The 12,387-nt window shown below is 30.0% G+C and overlaps 1 protein-coding gene and 1 pseudogene across 1 annotated transcript; one reads left to right on the top strand and one right to left on the bottom strand.

Annotated features, from left to right (window-relative positions):
- Nucleotides 1–598: 598 nt before the first annotated feature.
- On the top strand, nt 599–3,240 carry LOC113872933 (protein TIFY 10A-like). Its single transcript, XM_027510839.1, has 5 exons — nt 599–912; nt 1,389–1,545; nt 1,828–2,132; nt 2,241–2,298; nt 2,747–3,240. Exons 1-5 carry the CDS (start codon nt 747–749, stop codon nt 2,847–2,849), a joined length of 789 nt encoding a protein of 262 aa, XP_027366640.1. The 5' UTR covers nt 599–746; the 3' UTR covers nt 2,850–3,240.
- Nucleotides 3,241–9,853: 6,613 nt separating this feature from the next.
- On the bottom strand, nt 9,854–10,889 carry LOC113852570 (annotated as a pseudogene).
- Between the last annotated feature and the right edge of the window lie 1,498 nt (nt 10,890–12,387).

The raw sequence follows: 12,387 nt of genomic DNA on the forward strand, positions 1-12,387 counted from the left end.
TTTATTTCACAGACAATGGAGTTGGTTTGCTTTTTTATTCAAAGTTATTTCACACACAATAATATTTAATTATTTGTGGGCTTTTTTATTCTTATGTTACCCTATTGGTACAAACGCATGGACAATGGTATCAAAGCAATGAATTAAGCGTGAAGTGAAAAACCAAAAACGTGGGCGCATTTACGGCACTGACAAACGCAGTGTTACCTAAGCACTGGCAATTGCGTAATTGGAGCGAACAAGACAAAGGGAAACGGAAACCAAACCACAATCTTTGCCGTTTCCGTTTAGGTTTACCGACGCAAACAACACGTGGTGCAAATTAAATTCAGGAAAAGGAAAAAGGAATAAAATAATAGTAATAATAATAATGAATAAAGTAAATGAGTAATTTGAGAGTGAAGACTTTTGACGAAACAAACGAAACAGTATTACAAGGTAGGAGACAGCGGCAAGAAAAGAAAAGAACCCCACTTTTCTAAAACCCCACATATTCCTCGTGCTTCAATTTTCCACCTCTAACTCTTACAAATAATAATAACATTAATATTCAAAATTATTCCTCCAATTAAAATTCATTGTTATTCGTTATATATAAGATAAAGCCTCCCAGACAAAGATTATAATTACATAGTAGCACTTCCTTCCTTCGTACAACCCTCATCTCAAAGCACGCGTTCTCTCTCTCTCCTTGTTTCCTTCGCTTTTTTGCCACCGAATATCTCTGTGGGTAGATTCAATTCATTATGTCCACCTCGTCGGACTATTCTGAGTTTTCCGGCCAGAAACCGGCCAAGTCGCCGGAGAAATCGACTTTCTCTCAGACTTGTAGTTTATTGAGTCAATACATAAAGGAGAAGGGTAGCTTCGGAGATCTCACCCTCGGAATGACATGCAACACCGAAGCTAGTGGTACGGGTTTTCAAACTTTCCCAATTTTTCGGGTTTTTTTTATATATAATAATTTCACTGAAAATTTTGAATTATATACAAGTATTTTCCTGAGACGGGTAAAAAAATGGAGAATTACTTTTTTTTCCGCTTTGGTTCGCTTTGAAATAAATAAATTATAGTGAAGAGAAGCAGTTCATGGGTCTTTCAAAGTTTCCCTTTTTGCAATTAAAAACTTTTTTTTTTATCTTTTTATTCTTTGGTTTACGCCCTTTTCAATTTCTTAAATTGCATGTTGTTTGAATTCACAGATCTAACACATGGCTCCAATTTTGCCCTTCGAAGTGAGAGAAAGTAAAAGTTTTATTGAGAAGATGAAAATGAAATAAATAAATAAAGATGTTAAATTTATTGGTTGCAAAACTGCGGTTAATTTTTTCAGATATTTTGTGAATTTTTTTTTTTTTGGATGTTTTCTGAATCCGAATGTTTTACAGGGTCACCTGAGACATCTTGTCAATCTGCTACAACCATGAACTTGTTTCCTACCAAGGAAAACAACGTGACACCAAAGAACCTGACAGCTATGGATTTGCTCTCTCCACAAGCTTCCTTTCGACCAGCTGAAGAGATTCCAACCTTAATCAATTCCAGGTGTGTTGCTGAGCTTCTTTAATTTGTTGTCAAGTCAATTAACACCCTTTTATTCTAACTTGCTGTGGAAGAAAAATTAACGACTTATAACTGCTAGTGATTTTTTTCTAATTAAGAGTTTCAGATATCTTTCTTAGTGTGTGTTTAGTTAAGCTTTTTTTCCCCGTTTATGAGAGAGATTTTGAAAATAAACAATTACAAATATGCTCTAAACTCCCAACTTCTTTTATGGCTAAAAATTGTCATTAGACTAATATATGATAATTTGTTCACGATTAACAGTGCTATAAAGTCTGTGAGCAAGGGGTCTAAAGCTGCACAATTGACAATCTTTTATGGTGGACAAGTTATTGTGTTTGATGATTTTCCTGCTGACAAGGCAAACGAGCTTATGTCCTTTGCTAACAAAGGGATCTCCCAAAGCCAGAACAATTCTGTTTACACTTACACACGCAGCCAACCTTCATTTCCTCCTAATTTGATTAGAACTTCTGAGTCAAGTGCTCCAGTTATTCCCAGTGTGAAGATTGCTGGGACCAACTCAATTCGTGAACATGCTCAAGCTTCATCCAGTCCTGTTGTTTGTGGTAAATTTCTTATGATCACTAATATTTGATATAGCTGAAAAAAAATGTTTCATTTTTTATGTATGGTGGATCATGTTTTTTCTGATCATGAATTTCCTTTCTGTGCAGATCTGCCAATTGCTAGAAAAGCTTCTCTTCATCGGTTCCTTGAGAAGAGAAAGGATAGGTAGGCACTCTCATCCAAACAAAGACAATTTTTAAAGATAATATATTGTTTGGGGTGTCACGCTTGTGTATATGATTTAGTGCATGTTTGGTTTTTCGTCCGAAAAGCTCCAAGCTATGATTTGGAGACTCCCAAGTCTTAACAAAAAACCAAACATACACTCCATGCCTAAAATCAAATAATTTGAGTCACAAGTTACCCATTAAGTCGTTCTTGTTCCTTTTGTTTTTTAAAAATAAAATCTTTCAAAACAAGATCTTTGTTTACCCTTTGATTGAAATATTTGAGTACTAGTCAATTTCGATGGCCTCAATTTTTGTGTTTGTAGATCTGCTTTTTCGGTATTTTTTGTCATGAGAATTAATGTTAGAATTGTTTCGTTACCTTATAATTAAGTTATTATTGCCCTGTTGATAATGTTATTTTTTTTCTTGTGTTGTTTTTACAGAATTGCTTCCAAAGCGCCATATCAAACAACAAATGGGTCTGCAAATAAGGCAGCTGAATCCATGTCATGGCTTGTGTTGGGTGCTGCCGCACCTCAAATCTGAGCGCAGCTACAGTTATGTGTAATTTGAAGCATATTTTTGTTGTGAAAAAATGCTAGCCAGTCAGAATTTTTTTTGCCAGAACATTTGACTAAATTTCTGGTTATTGTTTTTTCCTGATTAGTTAGCATATTTTACTCTTTTGTTTGATGTTTTAAAATATTTTATGGGCTTCATGTTAGCCCTTTGTTTGTCATAGCAACTTCGGCCCTACTGGGCCTTATCATAGATCTAACTATTTGTTAGTAGCTGCTGCTCTAATTATAGTGATTCAATATATTCATTGTTACCTTTGATTATTTTTCCTTCCTACTTCATTTTTTTGCGCTCTGCATCACCCTGCAAAAGCGAATAATGTTAATTGCAAAGAAAAATGGAACGAATCTATAAGGTCTCCATGCAAAATTCCAATATAATTGTAACGGTCCTAAATCAACTTTATAATTTTAACTAGTAACTATTAATTTGAAACGGGGGAAATATTGTAACGGTTAAATCAACCTGTGAGCATTTAAATTGAGAATTTTTAACTTATTTTTTTATTGAAATTTTTTAGTACGATTTTATTAAGTACATCGGAGTAATTAAATTATTTAAATAATTCTGAAAAGAAGTTGTAAGTTTTTCTTTATTTAATAAATCTCTGAATCGACTGAAAATGATAAATAAGATTTTTGTATTTCGCATAACTCTAATAGGAACGTCGTCAATAACTTATTTACAAACTTTTAAATGTGAATTTATTTTAATTTTTTAAAGTAGTTTAAGAATCTATAAACAATTTAATCTATTATAAAATGTTAAAAATATTAGGAAAAGAAAGGATCTGATGTTTAGTAACTTAACAATTGTTTGGTTTGGAAAAGCGTTTTAGTGTGTTTATTTTATTTTTTAGTTACAAAAAATATTTTCTTGTTATATTTCTTAGGTAATTTTTATTTATATTATTTTATATTTCTTAGGTAATAAAAAATAGAATTTGGATTCAGTGCAGTTCTCGCACCATTTTTTTACATGTTTTTTATATTTTTGCTTAAGTCCATGCATTTTTTGTCCTAAATACACGAGGTAGTTTCCGCTGGAACTGCACCAGATCCATATCCTAAAAAACAACAGTAAAAAAAGTATGTAGATGTCTTACAGTAACACTATAATAGACGCGGTTTCGTGTGAACAAATAACTTCAAATGTGAAAACAAAGGTAGAATGAATAAAAGGTCAACACGTTTGTCGGTAGATATTTTTGTTGGTATTTAAAATGAGATTAAGATTATTAAGATTTCTTTCCTTTGGTAGATCAGAATGTAATTTACCTCGTGGTTGTGTCACTTGTCTCACTAGCTACCACTTGTTTTTCACTTTTAAAGATCATGTTTTCTACTTCAGTTTTTCTTCTTTACGTACGGAGTGATATGATATTTATTGATTTTCACTTTTAAAAAATTATTTTATCGTAAATAAAAAAGCTTCAATCGAGCTGGTTCTTAAAGTTCACATGCACATATTTGAAAATATAGGTTGTAATGGTGTGAAGTTGTATTGTTTTTGGATTGTAGCTCAGAATTACCATGGTCATCTCATAATTGTAAACATATTTTTCCTTTGAACTTTTTCGAAATCAAATATAGGCTTCCTAATAATAACATTTTAACACACTTTATTTAGTTTTATTCATCGTCCTGATGCTTGAACATTTCATGAGTTGTCCATGCAGTCTAAAAGGTTATTAATATTAACTCTTTAAATCGCAATAAAAAGTTATAAAAGCATTATTGAAATTGAAATTTATACTACTCGTATAAAAAAAAATAAAAAGTTAATATAAATCAACACTTCTTATTTATATTCACAGACTTATAAAATAATTTTATTATTTTGTACATGTATAAATAAAATTATAAACTTTCATATGTATATTTTAAAAATTACAAGTCATTTTAATATATATATATATATATATATATATATATATATTTGTAAGTGTTTAGTACAAGATAATTAAGGTAAAAGATTTCTCTTGTATGAACAGTTATTTAAGGTGATAGAAGATACTTGATAATCTTAAGTATAGATATTTATGTTAAAAAAAACACTCTAACGTCTAAATTAAAATGATTAAATATTCAGTACAAGATAATTTGGGAAGAACTTCTTTTGTATGGACAGTTTTTTGTTTAGGCACTTGATAATATCAAGTATGTTTTAATGATAGATGTTGCAAAAAACACTTCAACGCTCAAATTAAAAGGATTATTCTAGGATATATGTGCATTACTATCATTATGTGGTAGCACACGACCACACTTTACAAAATTGTTGTGTTAAAAATGTCAAAGCACGATTGGATAATCGTACAATGTAATGATTTAATAAATTTAGTTTTAGTGCATATTAGATTGCTGATAGATCTAAATGATTGACCCTAATTTTAATATTTATTTTAGATTAAATCTTTTTCTTTCAAATTTTCAACATGAGACTCAAATAAATTATTCTTATTTTTAGTACAACAAAATTAATATGTAGATTTTTAACAATTAAGAAATAGTTTTCAATTGTCAGATAATACATACCTTTGATAAACATAAAAAATAATTTGTCTAGAAACACGATCTAAAAAAAATAAAATAGAATTAAAATAGAAGAAATGTAAACTTATATTAACATGAATGAGTGAAAAGGTTAGTATTAGAAGAGGAAATAGAAGATTTATGTAGCCGTTTAATGTGCATTAATCTCTAACACAATTAATAACACAATTTTAATATTTATTTAAATAAAGGTGGTGATGGAAAAATTTTAAAGTGCTAGCCGTTAAATAAGAGAATAATAATAATTAAATGCAATGATGTAAAATTTTAAAATATTTTACTGACTAATTAAAATGAATAAATAATCCAAAACTCACTGCAATCACACTATAATAACCCCTCCAATTGCATTTGCAGGTGCTCTAGAGTACCTAAGCAAAAGCAAGCCTCCGTTGCCTCTCAGGGTGGGAGAATTTAACGAAAGGCAAAATCAGTGTTTTGAAAATAAAAATAAATATTTTACAAGTCAAAATTTCGAATGATAGTTCATAAAATTCATCAGTTAACTTTATAATTAAATAGTAACTGGACTGGGTATTCGAATTGGAGACATAACTTAATATTATCCATCTAGTTCAATGATTGGTTTGGTTTGATTTTTCAAAACATTGTCCTTAATTTTATTCAATAAAATGAAAACTTATTGTGCTTGTGCTTCTATTGACACAATTTGGGTAAGTTTTCATTTTTGGGTTCGGGCCTGTTTGAAATCTCAAATCAGCTAAAGAACTATATTAGCCCATTACATTCAGCCCAGTTGATCTTTTTGGACCAAAAAGAACAGTAGTTGGTCCATCTTCCACAACATTTATTTTTCACTTTTTGTTAATTAATAATTGGTAAAATATTTTTGTGTAACTATTGTTTATTTCTTGGTGATTTTTTTTTGTCTCCTCAATTTTCCTTAGCTAAATACTTTCCTTTTGACTTCCAACTTTTTTTTCAACCTCCTTTCTACTACAGCTAATAAACAAAGCTCTCATTCTAACAATTTTTTTATACCACTTGTTGAAAATAGAAAGGGAGAGATTTTTAAATCTTTATATAAAATTACGATAGAAAAAAAAATATTAAACTGAAGGAGAGGCATAGCGAAATCTATAAAAGATAATTCAAAAAGGAAACTCTCGATTATTTGATCTTTCAAGTTCTTATACACAATTACTTTTGTTCTTTTCTAATGATGGACTCCTAAATTTAAACTCTTGATTCAATTGCAAATGAATCGAGACACTCCAATTCTGTGCCCATGCAACTCCACTGTGATAGTCAAGCTCAACACATTGCAAAACATCGTCTCATACATGAATGTGACAAGCAAGTTCAAGTATAGAGTTCATGGGAGCATACAACCTTGTTTTGTTCTCATTTGTGCGTGGTTTATAGATATATTTACAAAAGTTTTGTTTTGTGCTTAATTTCCTTCCTTGCTTGACCAAGTGAGCATTTCCTCCTCTTACACCAAATCAATTAATATGAGAATCTGATTCATTATTTTCTTTTTACTATTAGGAATCGCTATTAATATTGGTGGTGATTTATCGTTACTTCGATTAGCTAACTTAGAAATTTTGAGACTAAAACTGGTATATATCTAAAGAATTTTGACACCAAAATTTGAAATATATTTTAGAATTTTGGCATCAAACTCTATATCTAAGTACCCTATTAATAAATGCAAGGGAATTTTTCCCTTGTTTTTAATATGGTAAAAATAGAATTTTAGTATTCTTACATTATTTTTTATTTTAATTTATTCATCCAATTTTTAATTCATTTTTTTTAATTTTATCTGCCTATTAAATATCAATTAAATAGAAAGGAGAGAAAAAATAATGATTACGATAACCACGATAATTTGCATAATCATGGCATTAAATAAAATAAAAGATTAAACTTAAATAAATAAAAAATAATTAAAATAATAATTTTTGCTATGAATCTCGCGAGTAAAATGTTAAAGATTTTAAAGGTGAGCGTCACATTAATGAATTAAAAGATTAAAAAAAGTAAAATGTATAATTTATAAAAGAAATTATAAGAAGCGATTGATCGAAATGTTATTTGTCCTTTTTGATATTCGACGTCGGCGCTCACGTGATTCTGTGGGGAAATCATCAATCTCAGAAGCCACAGCCTGGGAGTGCTAACTCGCCTCCTCTGTAGTTTCTCCATATCTATAATCATTCAAATAAGTTGTGTTCACAATAACAGTATCATATATAATGTGTATGAAAATGAAGAAAAAGAAAAAGTTGTAAACGTGTTGTTGCATAGCTTTCCCAATTCCCCCAGAGGGAGGGAGCAGAATGATGTTAAAATTCATGAAAAAGATAAGAGGGGGCATGCAGTGTGATAGTGGGGCATATGCCTATGAATGATAAAAGGGGTTCCCAAGCATAAAGTAGGTGGAAGTGGGAGCCATAATATGATTCCTTTTTAAGGCCATAGCTTCTTCATCATTTTATTTTCTTCTTTAGTAGTGCCCTCGGATATGCCCTCACTATTTCTTTGATTCCCCACTCATATTCACTCCACCTGTCCTCATTTTCTCTGTGGTCCCCTCTCAATACCATCCCACTTAAACCACTAATCACTCATTTATCAGACACCTTCTTCATTTCTGTTCAATCATCACTTCTATGGAAATTAAATTCAATACATCACAGCTACTCTTTTGCCCCTCCTTTTACTTTGGACTTACATGCATGCATGGCAGTTATTTAGAGCTTCTTTGGATATTTAATGTAACAGTTAAATTTGAGTACATCAAACATTGGTCATCTAACAGTGTTTTAATTTCAGAAAATGAGAAATTTATTTGAATTCTGAGATTACAATGCTACCTCACTCTTTCAACGGAAATTATTTCCCCCTTTTGAAACATGTTATAAAAAGGGAATTCCCATCATAAAACCGTGCTTGGGACCGTTGATTTTAAATGGGTGGTGTGTCCCCACTCACCACACACATACACGGTGAAAAAATAAATAAATTTAATTGTATAATTACATAAAATAATTAAAATTATGTTATTTAAATTCAATTATTTGTTCTATGATAATGTTCTTGTGAGAACATATTCTTTGATGTAGCATGTTTGGGCAATATGTTTGTACTCCCTAAACTTGTATTCATGGTCAGTGTATGTCTAAATATGGGTTAATGTTATTTCAACCAACAATTATTATTATGCCAGGTTGGATGAAGAATTATAAAGTACATTTCAATAAACGTAAAATTGTGCTTTTTTTTTACATTGAATTTAAAAGTGTTGATTAAATTTTATTATAGATTTTTTTTTATAACGGAGTTTTTCAAACATAAATTACTTTATTTTAAATTTAATTTACAAAATTGCAATTAATCCCAATATATATTTCAAACATCATGTTTTAGTTTTACTCTCTTGTTTATTAATTAGTTTATTTTATAAAGCCAGTGTGGATTGTCAACAGAAAATAAAATCTTTCTTTCACATTATATTCGTTTACTTTCTCTTCTTATGTCCCTTTTACGATAAAAGGATACAATTATTCAACTTTCTTTTACCATAAAAAGGAATATATAAGGGAAAAGTATGTATAATATTTTTGCACACTTTATTTTAAACACATTTAATAAAAATTATGTACAAGAATAAAATATATTTTTCAAATATATTGGTATTGATAAAAAAAAATTAATTGCACTCCTGGTAGACTATATTGCAATTTCAATATTTCCAAGACAATTATTTTTTTTAAATGGAATAAAATTAGTCATTTTGTTAAAGTTTTTAAAATCTTATTCTTATTTTTTATATTTTGGTTTGTGAATTAGCAGAAAGTTAAAAACAATTCATTTAATATATGAAAACTAAACATAAAAAATGAAAATTTAAAATTATAAGTAAAAAAATAAAAAAATCAAAATACTTTATTTTAGAAAAAATTTATTAAATTGAAAATTTTAAGAAAATTAAAATTGTTTATAATTTAAATTTAAGAGATTACTTAACAACAATCGGACCACTGAACCATCCTTTGCTGCATTGAAAGCACTGTTGTCAAAGAGAATTAAACCCTCCGAGCCCACCGATTGAATTATGAACAGACACTGAAATAAAGCTGATTGAAATTTGATTGCAACGCAAAACAGAACAGAGCTGAAAAAGCAAAGGAAACCAGAAACAAAACAGAGCAGAGGAGAGCAGAAGAAACCAAAATCAAAATTAGCGTGAGTTTAATTTATGTTCAAATAATTTATATTTATTTTAATGTTATTAGTCATAACTTGAAAAAATGGAATTCATGTTTTGGACAGAACTTGGAAACAGAACAAGTTATTAAATCTGTGCAATTAAGATCTAAACTTCGTAACTCTGTAACAGTATTCACTACATCAAAATCTTTTCCGATCAAAAATTTTCCTTTGGTTATTACAACCAATGTTTCTTAGTTTTCACATGTAGCATAGCACTATATGATGTAAATTAAATTCAAAGTATGAGTCTCTAGCTTGTCTTCCATGACCTTCCACTGCAAGCTAAAGGGCCACGATCCCAGCTGAGAACATTTGGTCCCTTGTGTATGGAGAACTTGACAACTCCCCAGACCTTGAAGCCTCTGAACGACACTGCTCTTTGCGTTCGTCCATCATTATTTGCCTTGAACGACACTCAGTGCTACAAAACGCCTTCTCTCCTCTAAACACATCATAACAAAATTAATCATTAGTCCAAACACCACAATAATAATAATAATAATAATAATAAAGATCAAAATTTGAACAAGAAAGATTTTGAATTTCCAAGTACCTGTACATGAATATGTCTTTGCCATGGAGATTCTTTCGGCACAAGTGACATGAACTGAGAAAATCTGAGGTGGGAAATGATGGTTCTTCTTCAACTAAGGTTTGTGTTGGTGGGATTCTTCTGACAACACCGACGTTCATGTCGTTGCTACTGTTGTTGGTATTATTAATATTATAGTACCCATGTCTTATAATTCCACCTTCACCGCCATCATAATAAACCTTGGTGATGGTCTTGTTAGGAACATGGTATGTCACATAAGTGTAATCCTCGGAGCTTCCAACGGGAATTTCGTTCATACCCTTTATGGTATGAATTGGGATTGCTCCAGATCGGTTCAAGTTTGATGTGCAAACGGCATGTTTGGGCAAAACTTCATGCAAAGGTTCGGAGGATTTATCAAGTGCCACCACAATTCCTAGACCAACCCCACCAAGGTCATAGCTTTTTGGGCCCTTTGGTGATTGCATCTTTAAGTTCATGTCCAACGGGCTTCTAGGGCTTATGGCGGCCTCTAAGAGTGCGGCGGCGCGGCCGCCGGAGACTAATAATTTGGAAAACTTTCCGATCAGTGGTTGTGGCCTCTTCCCCAACATGACAAGAATTTTGTGCTAGAATTGTGGAGAATGAGGATGGATGGAGAAGATGGGTGTTTGTGTGCCCCAGAGATTATTATGAAGGGTGAGATGTGGGTGTCTTTTATAAGACCAACTAGGATGTCACCATAGATGTTGTAATATAATTGATGGAGTGGTTGGACTAAGCCCGTGGTTTTGTTTGGAATTATGTGGGTGATGATTGCTAGAGATATGTCCAACAAATGATTTTATATTAATTAAGTTATTAAACGTATGATTAATTTACTAATTCGATTACACCTTTGGACAGGTGTCCGTGTTGTGATTATTTAAACATTAATATTATATAAGGGTTACTTTGTAAGTGGGCCAGTTTCATGAAAATGTCATTTTCAATGATTAAGACACCGTATAAAAAAAATAAACTTTTAACATTAGTTTAATTTGGGTAAGTGCGTAATTGGGTGGTTGAATTATACAAATTATACGGCAGGCAATGGAGTAGTTTGATTCTTAATTTTGCAAACATGGTTAATGCTTGTTTAACACTTTCATCAATTCTTAAGACCATACATAAGTAATATTTAAGCATTTTGGTAAATTTCATTGATGCACGAGAAATGTGGCATTCAGGAGTGAGATAATTTTTCTTAAAAAACAAAAACTCATGTTAAGTCTAAAAATATATGAAATAAAGATATTAAAAAATAGAGCATATTATTAAAGATTAAAAAGAGTTTGCAGATTATTTATATTACCTATAACATAAGCTTAAAAAATGCATACATTTACTGACTTGTATTAGGTAAATTATTAAGATAAAATTTTAGTTTTAATTAAAAAAAATAACATTAGTAATATATGTAATATTACACTTAAGCTGTTTTGTTGTTAATGTTATTATAAATTATTAAAAAAATAATATAGATTGAAAAAGACATCAAAAGCATTTATTATAATATACCTAAATTTTTTCTTAGAAAATCGAATAAAAAATTTCAAAGCACATTCTTGGGATCTAACCGTTGGATGAAGCAGCACGCGTCCTATGTTTCCCAAATGTTGTACGGGCCTGATTGATTGCAGCGCCAATAGAATTAATTATCACAGACTCAGGCTGATCTGGTCCTAATGTTTAAATTAAAAATATTCATAGACCCATAATATTAATTTTTTAATCTTTTCGCCTATCAATTTACTCATTATCATAGTTTACTGTTAAAAAATAATAATAATATATTGAAATGTATATTCATTAATATATAATTAATAATAAAAATGATGTTATATATAATGTGGTATTTTTTATTAAAGTCTTTTAAAATTTTAAAATATTTTATTTATTTATTTATTTATTATTATTCCGTAATGCTATTAGTATAAAAAGATACTACTGTTAAAAAATCATTGTCATTGAAATTTGCATCATTAAACTACTTGTAAAAGTGAAAAGATAAAAAAGAAAAATAATTATATAAGATTCCGGTTGGTGAGTCAGTTTTAAAAAATTAAAAGTGAATGATTTTTATTGTGTATTTTTTTTTCTAATATTAAGTGTATTTTTTGTTAATAGA

This window comes from Abrus precatorius, unplaced genomic scaffold (assembly GCF_003935025.1).
Source record: "Abrus precatorius isolate BTA unplaced genomic scaffold, Abrus_2018 Scaffold10, whole genome shotgun sequence".
In the NCBI taxonomy this organism is placed as follows: domain Eukaryota; kingdom Viridiplantae; phylum Streptophyta; class Magnoliopsida; order Fabales; family Fabaceae; genus Abrus; species Abrus precatorius.